This window comes from Pseudochaenichthys georgianus, chromosome 3, assembly GCF_902827115.2.
Source record: "Pseudochaenichthys georgianus chromosome 3, fPseGeo1.2, whole genome shotgun sequence".
NCBI lineage: Eukaryota > Metazoa > Chordata > Actinopteri > Perciformes > Channichthyidae > Pseudochaenichthys > Pseudochaenichthys georgianus.
The window spans coordinates 27,199,174-27,219,380 of record NC_047505.1 but is presented as its reverse complement, the minus strand read 5'-3'; the positions used below and the strand labels follow the sequence as shown (position 1 = coordinate 27,219,380).

Below are 20,207 nucleotides of genomic sequence, written 5' to 3'. Positions count from 1 at the left end.
AATGAGAACATAATGTTGTCAAGTTCAGTTGCTAGAAAACAGTGTAGTTTATGTTACCCAGCGACATTTTACACAGTACCACCAATCCCCATCCAATATTGGAACAAAATGGCAAATATTAAAAATAACAACATAGCCAAGAGACGAGTCCTAGCCAAAAACGTGTTAGCATCGTTTGAAAGATGAGGTGGGTTATGTCAATAGACTTTAGGCATCAATGAAAATAATATCCAGCTGCTTGCTTGTATGTTATTGAGGTTACATTTTACCGTTTTATTTTGAAGTCCAAATGATCCCTGCACTAGTTGCCTGCCTCGCCCTGTAACTTCACGCCGCAGAGACGCTCTTTCCAGACAATGGATAGTGGCGGTGATGGAGGGAGGGTAATAAAAGAAGTTAGGACTTTAATGAATCCACTACATTACATAAATAAATAATACTTCAACCGGCACTAGGCCTAATATATTTTAGTTTTCACCTGCCATCAATTACATCATGTGATCATAGAGGATTACCGTACATTGTTTGGTGTACTGTTGCCACCTAGTGTTCAAGTTTCATAGTAGAAAAAAGTTGTTTTTTTATTTAAGTTTAATTTTTACAGCATAATTCAGGAATGGAATGCATCACACAATGTTCACAACATAAATCCAAATATAAAACAGATAACATTACCATTGTTGAGATAAAATAGTAGTATTTTGTACATTTGCCATCATTTAATAGGAACCTATTAAAAACATAAGAACAACAACTTTGAAGGTGGCATGGTAAAGGATGTTTTATACTGCACATGTTCAATTATAGAAAAATCTGTATTAAATAATGCTAATTTAATTTGTGATTTAAAAAAAAAGAAGAAGAAAAATAAGTTCTAGTTCTAGTTTCTAATGTCATGGTTTGAAAAATTAGACGCACCAAATAGGGAGGACATTTAACAGGCTCAGTATACTATACAAGTATTGACGGTGTCTAACTGAAATAAACACATCATTCGTGTGAGAAAAATTGAAGTATTTTGTGTGGAGGTAGGTTCCAAAAAAAAGAAAAGAAAAACCACCACCAGTTACACCCAACAGCAGAAACCACACATAACAAGGCCTTGCTTCAGCATGTTGTTATGCAACAATGCAATGGTGTTGTTGAGTTTAAAGATAAAATACCAGCTAATTTCTTGATTAGAAAAACTTTTTTCTGGGGGTATGACATGCGTTTTGGTATAAAAAAAAAATACAGATCATGCCCTAGGCTGACCCAGCCCACTCTGTTTAAAATGGATCAGATAGGCTTTGTGGCTGCCATTTTGCTTCCTGCTCTTCTTCAAATGATCCTCTCAAAAACAACTTCACCCTAAAAAGGACAGATTATGCTCCCACTAAATGTTAGTATAGTTGTGGCGTTTTAGCCAATCAGGTCACACCTTGAGTGTGAGATTACTGGCTGCCATTGGAGTAAAGCCCAAGGAGATAAACCAGAAGTTGGAAGAAGGCAGTTGATACAGGTTGGATGCTTTACTCGTCATTTTGCCTCCTAGTTGGCTTATTGGCTGGCACTGGTGGTCTGTCACGATCATCATAGGGCTCATCATAGCGGTCATCAACATCAGAACGACGGTCTCTTCGGTCATCATAGCGGTCATCAACATCAGAACGACGGTCTCTTCGGTCATCAACATCAGAACGACGGTCTCTTCGGTCATCATGGTGGGGGTCGTCATCGTAACGCTCATTGCGGTCACTCGGCCTGTCGCGCCGATCGCCGTAGTCACTGCGTCGATCGTCGTAGTCGCTGCGCCGATCGTCATAGTCGCTGCGACGGTCGTTATAATCGCTGCGCCCATCCTCATTATCCTTGTGGCGATCGTAGTCGCGCTCACTCCGTTCCTCGTTGCGGTCGTTGCGCTCAACAGGGCTCCTCCTCACGCTGGAGTCATCATAACCTTGGGGGTCCTCGTGCCCATCAGGACGGCGACCATCACCATTCCTAGCTGGCTCTTTGTCACTGAACTCTTCCTCACGAACTCTGGAAAGGGAACACATAACAGTCAGCTATTGTTATTTTTTTCTATGGCAATGTTCTCCTGGAAAATAGCTTTCACCGAAGACTAGCTGCCTTGAAACCAGCTTAGCTGAATCGGGTTGGTTCTTGAAATATTTAATGTAGTCTTGCCAAAACAAAACAAAAACGTAATATTAAAAAAAGCTTGAACCTTTCACATAAGCACCATTGTCAACTGCCTAGGCCAACAGCACCTGTTATCTGATCCAAATGATCTATTAGCCACATTTGGCAAGACTAGAGCTAGAGATACAGAAATAAACATGACTTGAACATTTGTCCAAATGGAGCGAATATGGCTGTGTATATCAGAAGAAGTTTCTGAAGCTTATTTATGTGAAACATTGACTTGCAGCTTCCTTTTTCATAAAGGTCTGTTGGTAATAAGCAGTTTTGGAAGTGTTTTGGTACAAACATGTAGTCTGCTGTTATAATATTCTTTTTTAAATATGTTTCAGCGAGTATGTTTCTCGGTTGACAGAAGGCTGTCTGATTTTTCCGGTTATCATATAACAGCATCTTGTTCAGTCAGTGTAAGGGAGAACATCTTTACCCCATTGTGTATTCCTCCTCCTTCTTCTTCTTCTTCCTGCAGCAGCAGCAATAGATGACGATGATGAGTACTATCAACAGGGCAACCACTCCACCAATGATTCCTGCAGTGGACCCAATGTTCATGGAAGCTGTAGGAGTGGAAGAACAATAATGTTTTTATTGGGAATACTCAGTTCTCTTCTCACAACAATTTTCGTATACAAATCTGCTATTAGAAAGTTTTTCTCACGTGGCATGACTGTGAGGGTGATGTTGCAGGAAGCAGAGCGGATTTTGTTTGTTGAGGTGCAGATGTAGTATCCAGATGTATCTTTGGAGATATTATACAGAGACAGTATGCCTCCCTCTGAAAGACAAAGAGATGGTCACATTATGCACATCACTGCCATAATGATTTTATCTTTTAATTGACTACATATTCTTCACAATACTTTTCTTTATTTTTAAAGAAGAAAGAAAAAGAAGTTCAATCATTTTTTTTCAAAACTAAGAAATTGAAATATTTATTTTGTATTATTTATTTGTTATGAAAGCATGTATTTGATTATTTAAAATGTTTAAATATCTAAACTTGCATTATTATGGGTCGGATTCCACATTAGAGATGCAGGGACGTATGGGCTACAAGTGATGCTGACACCACAGACCATACATTTGCAGAAGTACATAAACCCTGTATGAGATGCAGTTGACTTTATCTTTGACTATGTGAATCACATGTTTTACTCTTTCTTTTGCATTGTTTCCATGCATTGTAGTGATTTGACAAGGTAAACTAGTGCTGTCATTTTGACCAGGACTCCTTCGAAGAAGAGATCTCGTATATAGGGCCAGGAAGGCCCTGTTGAGATACAAGAGGACTAAATCAATATTAACAATAAAGATAAAGTGTTGATAGGCCAGACAGACAATGACACTTACTGTCTGTGGTTCTGGGGTCACGAACACGAGGCATGCTCCTGACATCTTGACTTTGCCATGTATAGGTGGGTGTAGGGGAACCTTCCTTAGACAGGCAGGTCAGGTTGACGTTCTTGCCGTACTCTGCCTTACCCTGCATCTTGCAGATGGGAGTAGATGGAGCCACTAGAAGAAAAAAATAAGTGTAATTTGTCCTTGAAAATATGTCTTCAGATGAAATATAGAGTGCAGAATCTATTACATCATGAGAAGAATATATTATTAGAGAATACAAAATTATACACTTTTTTTTCTATTTAGGCCGTTAATGTGGAGAATGATTGTTGAAACATATCGCTTCCGCCTGGCAACAAAGTAGCAGGTGGCAAAATGGTTAAAACAGGAAGAGACCTTTTGAGGATCTACTTTCACATGTTGATTTACACTTTTTTTTTATTTGCAGGCCATTTTGCAATGGATTAGAGAACATTTAAATGCAAAGAACAATACTGACTGAACTTAAACATCTTTCAAAGTTATAGTATGACACCTGATATTATACTGTATGGTATGCCAAATCCAACATACAAGATGCTAGTCCTTGCACCTATGAACACTTAAATGCAGAATCATTATTTTTAAACAAATAAAATGTTACCTAGAACCACCAAACGTGTAGTGGCGGCTGGGGTGCCCTCATCATCTAAAGGGATCAGAAGACGACACTCAAACAACTTGTTGTCTTCTAGTTTGATGTTGGAGAGTTTCAGGTTGGCCTTCCCCGCGGGAACATCTACATCCAGGGACAACCGACCCTCATACAGCGCTTTTATGTCAGTGGTATCATCATCAGAATAATAGGTGACGATGTTGATCTTCAAGAAAACAAGTGCATCAGAGGAACAGTAAAATAGGGGGAAAAACTCTTCTTATCAGATAATAAAGAAACATACTCATGCACACACATAAACACATTGTAGTATCTTACCTCTTTAGCACCAACTACTGCAGCTTCAACAGACCATAAAATGACAACATATTTAGGGGGGCCTTTTGGTTTAAAGGTGCAGGGTATTGTGATGTTGTCCCCCCTGGCAAACTCATATACTTTCTCGGGGATGCTCACAAAAACGGCACCGACACCTGACAACACTGTCACATTGAAAAAAGGAGAATACTGGTTATCACAATAAGGCTTGAAGTGCTTGTCATTTATTTAAAAAAGTAAACCGCAGTGAATTTATAATGTTTATCACACATTACGGCATCTGTGTAAAGTGTGTCTTCACTGGGGATGATTCAGCAGCAAACCAGAATTGCACAAATAACGTATTACCCCACCCACCCCTCCCATGCACATACACAAACAAAACAAGTCCGTTGTAAAAATAAATAAATCACAGGTTCGTTAATATTTTCTCGTTTTCTGATCCTTCAAAGAAAGTAAACTGAATTTATGTTGATATCGTTTGATTGTGTAGGCTACCATCTATCAAACAAATCAAAACGCCAATCTGGAAAAGTGTTTGTACATAGAAAAGATACATTGGTATTTTACCCTGAAAGTAATCAATATTTAGTTTTTTTTAATGATGATACCCATCATCTTGAAATAAGTCTCGTATGCATTTTTAGAAACCATGCCTTGACAAAAGGCAACTCCAAACCTGGGATGTGACTATTGATAATGTTGAATTCAGGATCTTCCCAAGATTTGTAAATTTTACTAAGCTTATTTTTGTATCATTCATTTGAACTGATTACTTGTCCACAGCCCAATCACCCATGTCGCCCGCATAAGCAGGTAGCTATGCTCGGTCTCCGAATACCTGAAGGAACGTAAACAGGTGTGGCAGCTCGGTAAGGTGCAAAGGAAAGGAAGCAAACGTTTTTTTCTTGCAGAAGGAATACTCACCCAGAGATAGCAGAGTCAATGTATACATCCTCCTCTCCATTGCCAAGGCTTTAATTTTCTCAAACTAACTCACTGGTTATTCTTTGAGTGGTTGTTTGCTCTTAAATCAAACAGGGAACCGCAGCTGACCAGAGGCCTACTTGCAATGCATCGAAACCCCACAGAGACTTGAGAGTGATGCGCCCAATGGGTGCGCCCGCCGCGTACGAGTGACTGACAGCTCCCACAGCCAATCGCTGCAGCTCCTGCAGGTAACATTCTTTACCCACCCACCTGGCGTGTGACTGCTTGCCCCAAATGCATGTGTCTATACTTCAGTCTTTTGAGATAGCCTACTCCTTGGCTGGACGTTTTCTGAGGGTTGATTTAACATCAGCAATACTGTTTCCAAATCGACCCAAATTGATTAACGAGAATCCTCTAAAGTAGGCTTATAACTTTTAATGTTTTAGACTTGTATCGTTGACTAGTCCGCTTTATGTTGCATGAGAGAAGGAATAGGGACGTTAGGTTGTGAAAACCAAACATTTGACTGTGTGGGTGGGGCAGCGATCAACTGATGTTGGAACAAGAGAAGCGTTTGGTCCTGTCAGACTGGTTAGACGAGTATGCCTCACCTGGAGGCAACAACGAAACAGCAAGAGAAAAATAACGAAAGAACAGTGGGAATTTCAGGAAAACCTTTCAAGCGAACCTGTTCCATAATTACCCTCATAACATTACATTACATGACATATACTTTTTATCCAAAGCGACTTACAATAAGTGCAAAAAACATAAATAATCAAACTCTGAACAAAGAAAGTGCAGATATATTCAATTCAAGCAAGATCACACATCAGTTACAAGGCCTACATAATGTCCTGATGTCAATGGTGATCTCATACCCACTATTTAGGAGCCAGGATAGGCATGTTTATGAGGGGTACCTATGTCCCCCATAACTAAAACCAACCACATTTTAATTCAATGGAAATATTCGTATGCATTTACATGGTTACACAATCTCCATAAAGAGAGAAGATAACATTATGTCAATTTAAAAATGTCCACTAGTAGTGCATAAGGGGAATTATAAATAATGTTGCTATTTGCAGATTCCAGTAGTAAAAGCTTTTTTATGACACACACATTAGAATCATATTGAACATAAGTAACATTTTAATATGCTTCATTGTAACATGCTCCCTCGGAGGACTGTTACATTCTTGTTTGCAGCTTTTGTGCAAGGGGTTCAATGTAGCATTTTGAGACATTCATCATTACAGTCAGGGGATTGCAAAAAAGATAAAACTGTGCACGTCTGCTAAGAGATAGGCAGCAAGTGTCTGAGCATCATTAATCTTTTGTTTGCATTTCATGTGACAGTATGTGCCTGTATCTTCACAAAGCTTGAAGCCCTTTCATAAAAGGAAAATAATATATGTGAGATGTTTTTTTCTCCACTTATGTACATCTGTATATATATGTATTTGTATATTTTTATGTAAATTCATGTACATTTGTATTTTTCCCAGGAAACCTCCCCTCCAGGTTTCCTTTTATTTCCCATCCCCTCCTACTCCACTGCTTAACACTAAAAACCAATTTCCACTCTTGTGCTCCCGGCAGTCTTATCTTGCCTCCACATAATGACTCCGGACCCCACAACACTTTTTATGTTCTTTCTCACACATTAAACCACTTAAAATTGCCTGGCAGCTGTTAACAAACTACAGCGATGAACAGGGATTAACGATGTTCTCTCTCTGTGGCACATTACACCCTGCTGGATTTCATTTGTTGTTTCCCTGTTTGTATCTGTCATGTCTGTGTTGAAGTGTATTTCAGAGCTCCACCTGTAACACTGAAGTGGTCTCCTTGTTAGTCCTTTTTCATTTCTGATACCTGTGAAGTCCCATTACCCAGAGGCAGCTGAGGACCCATAGAGACATCACTTACTGCAGTAACCCCCTGGGTCATAACAGGATGAGGACCCAGCAGGAGATCAGGTAAATTCAACCAGTCAGTCTGTGAAAATATCACATCCCATAACACTCACCAGGAGAACAACATGACTCACTCACAGGTTAACACAATTCAGCCATTTTGGGACTACACAGGTCATAGTATCAAATGATTTGATTTTAAACTAAGCACTGCTTCTCAATCGTGCCCTTTTAAAAGAGGTACAGTTTATCCAAAGCGACTTACAATAAGTACAATAATAACAGTTTGCTCATATTATATGCTGTGTGGCTATGGCCAATGCCATTTGACCGGACCACCAATTTGGTACAGATAGAGATATTTTTTACCACATTTTGGATGGAATCACATATAATTTGGTTAAGTCTTTCACGGTGTTCAGAGGATACACCCTGTCAACTTGGAGGATTGCCTGACTGTTCATAACCAACAGGTCAAAGGTTTCTCTTAACCAGAGAAATAATCTTGACATCTCGATGGCTTGACAAACTATTTGTACAGACATTGGTAGACATACAGGGTAAACCTAATGAAATTAGATTTTACTTTAGATTGTTTGGCATGATATTTGGCACTGTAACATTTATGTCCCCCACAAAATAATTAACTTTTGTAATCCCTTAACTTGTCATGTAACGCCATCTTCTGTTAAAAACTATGATATCCCTTCTGAATCATACCCAAATACTTGCAAACTATTACTGATGTTATAAGCCTCCACTTTACTGTATGTTAAGTGCAAATTCAGAAAAGGTATACGCAAACTAACATTCTTAACTGGTTAAATAATATACCTGTTAAACATCCGAACTTCATCACCGTGAGCATTCCAACACAGTGACATTATCATTTAGCTCAAAGCATACGTAGTAGAGGTGCTGTTTTACAGAGCATTGTGTGGCATGGCTGTGGGCTCTTAGTATTGTCACAAAATCTATTTTGATAAAAGCAGTCCATTTGATCATCATATCTAAACCCATCCTCTTCAGGGCCGCAGTCTATTGCAACACACAGTATAAGGCATGCTGAAAAAGTATTCAGTCTGTGATAACAATTTACTGTTTTTCAATTGATACATTTATCCCTACCAGGATCATTTCTAATGACAGATTTCAATAACTCAGACAACAAGGGGTAAAATCACAAAAAAATCGTTAAAAGGCTGTTTGGACGTCGAGCTTGTCGTCAAAAAACTGAAAAGCACACAAAACCGTCAATATGAAGTATTAGAGATAGAAAGAGTGACTTATACTGTATAGCCTGAATAATAATCACCTTCAGCAGCAGGTACAGCATAATGATGCCCTGCTTTGTTCTGTACCTAGACGGAGCCTGCCTGTCGATTTCCTTCAGACTTGTGTGGTAGATCAATTTTCCAATTTTAACAGCACTTTCACACTGTTTCTGTCTCCTGCATGTAAAAGGTCGAAAGACTCAATTGCAGATTGGTCAAATATCTGCAATCTGAAGGTGCAGACATTATGTGATTTCATCCCATGGTCATTGTTTGTCAGACACTTAGATGTTCATCCCTTTCAGCCTTGACATTACATTATCTCTCCTTACTGTCCTGGAACTTAAAATGTGACAACCACTTTTCTCAATTCAGAAAAGGATGGATATATTTGACAAAATTAAATAAATATAATAAATGATGTGAAAGACAGCAATCCAACTCCTAAGTTAACCAGTTAAATATGGTCAAAGACAAAAGCAAAAAACATGTTTATCTTGATGCAAGTTCAGAACCTTTTTTTTTTTTAAACAAATCATTACAAACAAACAGTATGGGACTATAAGATACATCTAACAACATGTATGTATTTTTAACAAAAAAATGTAACCCATTTACACATGTGATACCATATAATTTTTAAGCACTCTAATCATTTTCTTATTTCCTCTCTGAAATCCAATAGCACAGACATACATATTGATTGTTCTTTATTGGTGCATGTTGTTAATCTTTGAGCGCACTTGGTAACAAGTTGACCCACGTTTAAACACAGAAGAGAACGAGCACACAGAAGTTTTGCTTTTCTGAAACCCCAAAGGACCTGTTCATGTGTCCTTGCGTTAAATATTATACTAGAGAAAACCTGTTGAGTGGTCGCGGGGGAGATGGATCATCTGTACTAAGGCGTCGCGCAGCGTCACTGCTCTCCAAAGTTCGGCACGGACGATGTGGTTCACCGGCGTGGTCATCGCTTCAGTTTACGGTGTTATCAGCGTGTTGGGGCTTATCGGCAACATTACGCTTATCAAGACCTTTTGCTCGGCCAAATCCGTCCGAAATGTGCCCAATCTCTTCATGTCCAGCCTTGCGCTCGGGGACGTTTTACTGCTGGTGACCTGCGCTCCGGTGGATGCCAGCCGCTACCTGTCAGAGGAGTGGCTGTTCGGGAGAGTGGGCTGTAAAGTCATCCCCTTCATTCAGCTCACCTCGGTCGGGGTGTCTGTGTTCACTCTTACCGCCCTCTCTGCTGACAGGTAGGCTACTGTTTTCTGTTATTGTTGAGCCTTTTGTCTGCTCCCTTTATAATGGCCCTGAAGTAAGCCAAATTATCCAAATGTTTTCTTGTTTTGTCTCTTGAGAGCTAAATGAAGGCATATTGAGCGTGCACATTTTATGTTTTATTACTGCGATGGGAAGCAAATATTTAAGCATGATCGAGGAGTATGCATGACAACGAAGTGCTTCTGTTAAATGCTGCGGACACGTGTAAGTAATACATTGATAAAAGAAATGTACTACCATTTTTATTTCAAACTGATATTGTCTTATGACAATAATAGTTTAGCCTGGGGGACAATAAATCACTGTCATATTTTGAATGAAATGAGCAATATCAACAGTAAGATGTCAGTGGACATTTTTTAATTGGGAAGGCCTATAATGTTTAAAAGTCTATGTTTCAAAATGCTTTAATTTAAATAAATGAAAATCCGTTTGAAACACGAGAGAAGAAACGGAAAAATACATAATAGCTGTGTGTGTGTGTGTGTGTGTGTGTGTGTGTGTGTGTGTGTGTGTGTGTGTGTGTGTGTGCGTGTGCGTGTGTGTGTTGCATGTGTCAGTTATTCCTCTCATTATTTCTGATCTTTGGCCACTTCGTTATTTCTGCAGGAACATCTTTATTAACCCCAGTCATTTCTTGGTTTATCAAACGAATAACTGTGTGTACGCAAAAATTAGAAAATTCACCTGCCATCAATTACATCATGGATCATAGAGGATTACCGTACATTGTTTGGTGTACTGTTGCCACCTAGTGTTCAAGTTTCATAGTAGAAAAAAGTTGTTTTTTATTTAAGTTTAATTTTTACAGCATAATTCAGGAATGGAATGCATCACACAATGTTCACAACATAAATCCAAATATAAAACAGATAACATTACCATTGTTGAGATAAAATAGTAGTATTTTGTACATTTGCCATCATTTAATGAGAACATAATGTTGTCAAGTTCAGTTGCTAGAAAACAGTGTAGTTTATGTTACCCAGCGACATTTTACACAGTACCACCAATCCCCATCCAATATTGGAACAAAATGGCAAATATTAAAAAACAACATAGCCAAGAGACGAGTCCTAGCCAAAAACGTGTTAGCATCGTTTGAAAGATGAGGTGGGTTATGTCAATAGACTTTAGGCATCAATGAAAATAATATCCAGCTGCTTGCTTGTATGTTATTGAGGTTACATTTTACCGTTTTATTTTGAAGTCCAAATGATCCCTGCACTAGTTGCCTGCCTCGCCCTGTAACTTCACGCCGCAGAGACGCTCTTTCCAGACAATGGATAGTGGCGGTGATGGAGGGAGGGTAATAAAAGAAGTTAGGACTTTAATGAATCCACTACATTACATAAATAAATAATACTTCAACCGGCACTAGGCCTAATATATTTTAGTTTTCACCTGCCATCAATTACATCATGTGATCATAGAGGATTACCGTACATTGTTTGGTGTACTGTTGCCACCTAGTGTTCAAGTTTCATAGTAGAAAAAAGTTGTTTTTTTATTTAAGTTTAATTTTTACAGCATAATTCAGGAATGGAATGCATCACACAATGTTCACAACATAAATCCAAATATAAAACAGATAACATTACCATTGTTGAGATAAAATAGTAGTATTTTGTACATTTGCCATCATTTAATAGGAACCTATTAAAAACATAAGAACAACAACTTTGAAGGTGGCATGGTAAAGGATGTTTTATACTGCACATGTTCAATTATAGAAAAATCTGTATTAAATAATGCTAATTTAATTTGTGATTTAAAAAAAAGAAGAAGAAAAATAAGTTCTAGTTCTAGTTTCTAATGTCATGGTTTGAAAAATTAGACGCACCAAATAGGGAGGACATTTAACAGGCTCAGTATACTATACAAGTATTGACGGTGTCTAACTGAAAAAACACATCATTCGTGTGAGAAAAATTGAAGTATTTTGTGTGGAGGTAGGTTCCAAAAAAAAGAAAAGAAAAACCACCACCAGTTACACCCAACAGCAGAAACCACACATAACAAGGCCTTGCTTCAGCATGTTGTTATGCAACAATGCAATGGTGTTGTTGAGTTTAAAGATAAAATACCAGCTAATTTCTTGATTAGAAAAACTTTTTTCTGGGGGTATGACATGCGTTTTGGTATAAAAAAAAAATACAGATCATGCCCTAGGCTGACCCAGCCCACTCTGTTTAAAATGGATCAGATAGGCTTTGTGGCTGCCATTTTGCTTCCTGCTCTTCTTCAAATGATCCTCTCAAAAACAACTTCACCCTAAAAAGGACAGATTATGCTCCCACTAAATGTTAGTATAGTTGTGGCGTTTTAGCCAATCAGGTCACACCTTGAGTGTGAGATTACTGGCTGCCATTGGAGTAAAGCCCAAGGAGATAAACCAGAAGTTGGAAGAAGGCAGTTGATACAGGTTGGATGCTTTACTCGTCATTTTGCCTCCTAGTTGGCTTATTGGCTGGCACTGGTGGTCTGTCACGATCATCATAGGGCTCATCATAGCGGTCATCAACATCAGAACGACGGTCTCTTCGGTCATCATAGCGGTCATCAACATCAGAACGACGGTCTCTTCGGTCATCACAACATCAGAATCGACGGTCTCTTCGGTCATCATGGTGGGGGTCGTCATCGTAACGCTCATTGCGGGTCACTCGGCCTGTCGCGCCGATGCCGTAAGTCACTGCGTCGATCGTCGTAGTCGCTGCGCCGATCTCGTCATAGTCGCTGCGACGGTCCGTTATAATCGCTGCGCCCATCCTCATTATCCTTGTGGCGATCCGTAGTCGCGCTCACTCCGTTCCTCGTTGCGGTCGTTGCGCTCAACAGGGCTCCTCCTCACGCTGGAGTCATCATAACCTTGGGGTCCTCGTGCCCATCAGGACGGCGACCATCACCATTCCTAGCTGGCTCTTTGTCACTGAACTCTTCCTCACGAACTCTGGAAAGGGAACACATAACAGTCAGCTATTGTTATTTTTTTCTATGGCAATGTTCTCCTGGAAAATTAGCTTTCACCGAAGACTAGCTGCCTTGAAACCAGCTTAGCTGAATCGGGTTGGTTCTTGAAATATTTAATGTAGTCTTGCCAAAACAAAAACAAAAACGTAATATTAAAAAAAGCTTGAACCTTTCACATAAGCACCATTGTCAACTGCCTAGGCCAACAGCACCTGTTATCTGATCCAAATGATCTATTAGCCACATTGGCAAGACTAGAGCTAGAGATACAGAAATAAACATGACTTGAACATTTGTCCAAATGGAGCGAATATGGCTGTGTATATCAGAAGAAGTTTCTGAAGCTTATTTATGTGAAACATTGACTTGCAGCTTCCTTTTTCATAAAGGTCTGTTGGTAATAAGCAGGTTTTGGAAGTGTTTTGGTACAAACATGTAGTCTGCTGTTATAATATTCTTTTTTAAATATGTTTCAGCGAGTATGTTTCTCGGTTGACAGAAGGCTGTCTGATTTTTCCGGTTATCATATAACAGCAATCTTGTTCAGTCAGTGTAAGGGAGAACATCTTTACACCCCATTGTGTATTCCTCCTCCTTCTTCTTCTTCTTCCTCTGCAGCAGCAGCAATAGATGACGATGATGAGTACTATCAACAGGGCAACCACTCCACCAATGATTCCTGCAGTGGACCCAATGTTCATGGAAGCTGTAGGAGTGGAAGAACAATAATGTTTTTATTGGGAATACTCAGTTCTCTTCTCACAACAATTTTCGTATACAAATCTGCTATTAGAAAGTTTTTCTCACGTGGCATGACTGTGAGGGTGATGTTGCAGGAAGCAGAGCGGATTTTGTTTGTTGAGGTGCAGATGTAGTATCCAGATGTATCTTTGGAGATATTATACAGAGACAGTATGCCTCCCTCTGAAAGACAAAGAGATGGTCACATTATGCACATCACTGCCATAATGATTTTATCTTTTAATTGACTACATATTCTTCACAATACTTTTCTTTATTTTTAAAGAAGAAAGAAAAAGAAGTTCAATCATTTTTTTCAAAACTAAGAAATTGAAATATTTATTTTGTATTATTTATTTGTTATGAAAGCATGTATTTGATTATTTAAAATGTTTAAATATCTAAACTTGCATTATTATGGGTCGGATTCCACATTAGAGATGCAGGGACGTATGGGCTACAGTGATGCTGACACCACAGACCATACATTTGCAGAAGTACATAAACCCTGTATGAGATGCAGTTGACTTTATCTTTGACTATGTGAATCACATGTTTTACTCTTTCTTTTGCATTGTTTCCATGCATTGTAGTGATTTGACAAGGTAAACTAGTGCTGTCATTTTGACCAGGACTCCTTCGAAGAAGAGATCTCGTATATAGGGCCAGGAAGGCCCTGTTGAGATACAAGAGGACTAAATCAATATTAACAATAAAGATAAAGTGTTGATAGGCCAGACAGACAATGACACTTACTGTCTGTGGTTCTGGGGTCACGAACACGAGGCATGCTCCTGACATCTTGACTTTGCCATGTATAGGTGGGTGTAGGGGAACCTTCCTTAGACAGGCAGGTCAGGTTGACGTTCTTGCCGTACTCTGCCTTACCCTGCATCTTGCAGATTGGGAGTAGATGGAGCCACTAGAAGAAAAAAATAAGTGTAATTTGTCCTTGAAAATATGTCTTCAGATGAAATATAGAGTGCAGAATCTATTACATCATGAGAAGAATATATTATTAGAGAATACAAAATTATACACTTTTTTTTCTATTTAGGCCGTTAATGTGGAGAATGATTGTTGAAACATATCGCTTCCGCCTGGCAACAAAGTAGCAGGTGGCAAAATGGTTAAAACAGGAAGAGACCTTTTGAGGATCTACTTTCACATGTTGATTTACACTTTTTTTTTATTTGCAGGCCATTTTGCAATGGATTAGAGAACATTTAAATGCAAAGAACAATACTGACTGAACTTAAACATCTTTCAAAGTTATAGTATGACACCTGATATTATACTGTATGGTATGCCAAATCCAACATACAAGATGCTAGTCCTTGCACCTATGAACACTTAAATGCAGAATCATTATTTTTAAACAAATAAAATGTTACCTAGAACCACCAAACGTGTAGTGGCGGCTGGGGTGCCCTCATCATCTAAAGGGATCAGAAGACGACACTCAAACAACTTGTTGTCTTCTAGTTTGATGTTGGAGAGTTTCAGGTTGGCCTTCCCCGCGGGAACATCTACATCCAGGGACAACCGACCCTCATACAGCGCTTTTATGTCAGTGGTATCATCATCAGAATAATAGGTGACGATGTTGATCTTCAAGAAAACAAGTGCATCAGAGGAACAGTAAAATAGGGGGAAAAACTCTTCTTATCAGATAATAAAGAAACATACTCATGCACACACATAAACACATTGTAGTATCTTACCTCTTTAGCACCAACTACTGCAGCTTCAACAGACCATAAAATGACAACATATTTAGGGGGGGCCTTTTGGTTAAGGTGCAGGGTATTGTGATGTTGTCCCCCCTGGCAAACTCATATACTTTCTCGGGGATGCTCACAAAAACGGCACCGACACCTGACAACACTGTCACATTGAAAAAAGGAGAATACTGGTTATCACAATAAGGCTTGAAGTGCTTGTCATTTATTTAAAAAAGTAAAACCGCAGTGAATTTATAATGTTTATCACACATTACGGCATCTGTGTAAAGTGTGTCTTCACTGGGGATGATTCAGCAGCAAACCAGAATTGCACAAATAACGTATTACCCCACCCACCCCTCCCATGCACATACACAAACAAAACAAGTCCGTTGTAAAAATAAATAAATCACAGGTTCGTTAATATTTCTCGTTTTCTGATCCTTCAAAGAAAGTAAACTGAATTTATGTTGATATCGTTTGATTGTGTAGGCTACCATCTATCAAACAAATCAAAACGCCAATCTGGAAAAGTGTTTGTACATAGAAAAGATACATTGGTATTTTACCCTGAAAGTAATCAATATTTAGTTTTTTTTAATGATGATACCCATCATCTTGAAATAAGTCTCGTATGCATTTTTAGAAACCATGCCTTGACAAAAGGCAACTCCAAACCTGGGATGTGACTATTGATAATGTTGAATTCAGGATCTTCCCAAGATTTGTAAATTTTACTAAGCTTATTTTTGTATCATTCATTTGAACTGATTACTTGTCCACAGCCCAATCACCCATGTCGCCCGCATAAGCAGGTAGCTATGCTCGGTCTCCGAATACCTGAAGGAACGTAAACAGGTGTGGCAGCTCGGTAAGGTGCAAAGGAAAGGAAGCAAACGTTTTTTTCTTGCAGAAGGAATACTCACCCAGAGATAGCAGAGTCAATGTATACATCCTCCTCTCCATTGCCAAGGCTTTAATTTTCTCAAACTAACTCACTGGTTATTCTTTGAGTGGTTGTTTGCTCTTAAATCAAACAGGGAACCGCAGCTGACCAGAGGCCTACTTGCAATGCATCGAAACCCCACAGAGACTTGAGAGTGATGCGCCCAATGGGTGCGCCCGCCGCGTACGAGTGACTGACAGCTCCCACAGCCAATCGCTGCAGCTCCTGCAGGTAACATTCTTTACCCACCCACCTGGCGTGTGACTGCTTGCCCCAAATGCATGTGTCTATACTTCAGTCTTTTGAGATAGCCTACTCCTTGGCTGGACGTTTTCTGAGGGTTGATTTAACATCAGCAATACTGTTTCCAAATCGACCCAAATTGATTAACGAGAATCCTCTAAAGTAGGCTTATAACTTTTAATGTTTTAGACTTGTATCGTTGACTAGTCCGCTTTATGTTGCATGAGAGAAGGAATAGGGACGTTTAGGTTGTGAAAACCAAACATTTGACTGTGTGGGTGGGGCAGCGATCAACTGATGTTGGAACAAGAGAAGCGTTTGGTCCTGTCAGACTGGTTAGACGAGTATGCCTCACCTGGAGGCAACAACGAAACAGCAAGAGAAAAATAACGAAAGAACAGTGGGAATTTCAGGAAAACCTTTCAAGCGAACCTGTTCCATAATTACCCTCATAACATTACATTACATGACATATACTTTTTATCCAAAGCGACTTACAATAAGTGCAAAAAACATAAATAATCAAACTCTGAACAAAGAAAGTGCAGATATATTCAATTCAAGCAAGATCACACATCAGTTACAAGGCCTACATAATGTCCTGATGTCAATGGTGATCTCATACCCACTATTTAGGAGCCAGGATAGGCATGTTTATGAGGGGTACCTATGTCCCCCATAACTAAAACCAACCACATTTTAATTCAATGGAAATATTCGTATGCATTTACATGGTTACACAATCTCCATAAAGAGAGAAGATAACATTATGTCAATTTAAAAATGTCCACTAGTAGTGCATAAGGGGAATTATAAATAATGTTGCTATTTGCAGATTCCAGTAGTAAAAGCTTTTTTATGACACACACATTAGAATCATATTGAACATAAGTAACATTTTAATATGCTTCATTGTAACATGCTCCCTCGGAGGACTGTTACATTCTTGTTTGCAGCTTTTTGTGCAAGGGGTTCAATGTAGCATTTTGAGACATTCATCATTACAGTCAGGGGATTGCAAAAAAGATAAAACTGTGCACGTCTGCTAAGAGATAGGCAGCAAGTGTCTGAGCATCATTAATCTTTTGTTTGCATTTCATGTGACAGTATGTGCCTGTATCTTCACAAAGCTTGAAGCCCTTTCATAAAAGGAAAATAATATATGTGAGATGTTTTTTTCTCCACTTATGTACATCTGTATATATATGTATTTGTATATTTTTATGTAAATTCATGTACATTTGTATTTTTCCCAGGAAACCTCCCCTCCAGGTTTCCTTTTATTTCCCATCCCCTCCTACTCCACTGCTTAACACTAAAAACCAATTTCCACTCTTGTGCTCCCGGCAGTCTTATCTTGCCTCCACATAATGACTCCGGACCCCACAACACTTTTATGTTCTTTCTCACACATTAAACCACTTAAAATTGCCTGGCAGCTGTTAACAAACTACAGCGATGAACAGGGATTAACGATGTTCTCTCTCTGTGGCACATTACACCCTGCTGGATTTCATTTGTTGTTTCCCTGTTTGTATCTGTCATGTCTGTGTTGAAGTGTATTTCAGAGCTCCACCTGTAACACTGAAGTGGTCTCCTTGTTAGTCCTTTTTCATTTCTGATACCTGTGAAGTCCCATTACCCAGAGGCAGCTGAGGACCCATAGAGACATCACTTACTGCAGTAACCCCCTGGGTCATAACAGGATGAGGACCCAGCAGGAGATCAGGTAAATTCAACCAGTCAGTCTGTGAAAATATCACATCCCATAACACTCACCAGGAGAACAACATGACTCACTCACAGGTTAACACATTCAGCCATTTTGGGACTACACAGGTCATAGTATCAAATGATTTGATTTTAACTAAGCACTGCTTCTCATCGTGCCCTTTTAAAAGAGGTACAGTTTATCCAAAAGCGACTTACAATAAGTACAATAATAACAGTTTGCTCATATATATATGCTGTGTGGCTATGGCAATGCCATTTGACCGGACCACCAATTTGGTACAGATAGAGATATTTTTACACATTTTGGATGGAATCACATATAATTTGGTTAAGTCTTTCACGGTGTTCAGAGGATACACCCTGTCAACTTGGAGGATTGCCTGACTGTTCATAACCAACAGGTCAAAGGTTTCTCTTAACCAGAGAAATATCTTGACATCTCGATGGCTTGACAAACTATTTTGTACAGACATTGGTAGACATACAGGTAAACCTAATGAAATTAGATTTTACTTTAGATTGTTTGGCATGATATTTGGCACTGTAACATTTATGTCCCCCACAAAATAATTAACTTTTGTAATCCCTTAACTTGTCATGTAACGCCATCTTCTGTTAAAAACTATGATATCCCTTCTGAATCATACCCAAATACTTGCAAACTATTACTGATGTTATAAGCCTCCACTTTACTGTATGTTAAGTGCAAATTCAGAAAAGGTATACGCAAACTAACATTCTTAACTGGTTAAATAATATACCTGTTAAACATCCGAACTTCATCACCGTGAGCATTCCAACACAGTGACATTATCATTTAGCTCAAAGCATACGTAGTAGAGGTGCTGTTTTACAGAGCATTGTGTGGCATGGCTGTGGGCTCTTAGTATTGTCACAAAATCTATTTTGATAAAAGCAGTCCATTTGATCATCATATCTAAACCCATCCTCTTCAGGGCCGCAGTCTATTGCAACACACAGTATAAGGCATGCTGAAAAAGTATTCAGTCTGTGATAACAATTTACTGTTTTTCAATTGATACATTTATCCCTACCAGGATCATTTCTAATGACAGATTTCAATAACTCAGACAACAAGGGGTAAAATCACAAAAAAAATCGTTAAAAGGCTGTTTGGACGTCGAGCTTGTCGTCAAAAAACTGAAAAGCACACAAAACCGTCAATATGAAGTATTAGAGATAGAAAGAGTGACTTATACTGTATAGCCTGAATAATAATCACCTTCAGCAGCAGGTACAGCATAATGATGCCCTGCTTTGTTCTGTACCTAGACGGAGCCTGCCTGTCGATTTCCTTCAGACTTGTGTGGTAGATCAATTTTCCAATTTTAACAGCACTTTCACACTGTTTCTGTCTCCTGCATGTAAAAGGTCGAAAGACTCAATTGCAGATTGGTCAAATATCTGCAATCTGAAGGTGCAGACATTATGTGATTTCATCCCATGGTCATTGTTTGTCAGACACTTAGATGTTCATCCCTTTCAGCCTTGACATTACATTATCTCTCCTTACTGTCCTGGAACTTAAAATGTGACAACCACTTTTCTCAATTCAGAAAAGGATGGATATATTTGACAAAATTAAATAAATATAAATAAATGATGTGAAAGACAGCAATCCAACTCCTAAGTTAACCAGTTAAATATGGTCAAAGACAAAAGCAAAAAACATGTTTATCTTGATGCAAGTTCAGAACCTTTTTTTTTTTTAAACAAATCATTACAAACAAACAGTATGGGACTATAAGATACATCTAACAACATGTATGTATTTTTAACAAAAAAATGTAACCCATTTACACATGTGATACCATATAATTTTTAAGCACTCTAATCATTTTCTTATTTCCTCTCTGAAATCCAATAGCACAGACATACATATTGATTGTTCTTTATTGGTGCATGTTGTTA

At 38.8% G+C, this 20,207-nt stretch overlaps 1 protein-coding gene and 1 pseudogene across 1 annotated transcript; both read right to left on the bottom strand.

The window, feature by feature from the left end:
• Positions 1–491: 491 nt before the first annotated feature.
• gpa33a (glycoprotein A33 (transmembrane), paralog a) lies at positions 492–5,571 on the bottom strand. The gene is made up of 7 exons (XM_034109423.1): positions 5,429–5,571; positions 4,502–4,665; positions 4,172–4,388; positions 3,535–3,699; positions 2,843–2,959; positions 2,612–2,741; positions 492–2,022 (listed from the first exon to the last, which is right to left on the bottom strand). The coding sequence occupies exons 1-7, from the start codon at positions 5,466–5,468 to the stop codon at positions 1,512–1,514; spliced, it is 1,344 nt and encodes a 447-aa protein (XP_033965314.1). The 5' UTR covers positions 5,469–5,571; the 3' UTR covers positions 492–1,511.
• Positions 5,572–11,839: 6,268 nt separating this feature from the next.
• On the bottom strand, positions 11,840–16,421 carry LOC117440588 (cell surface A33 antigen-like; annotated as a pseudogene).
• Positions 16,422–20,207: the final 3,786 nt, after the last annotated feature.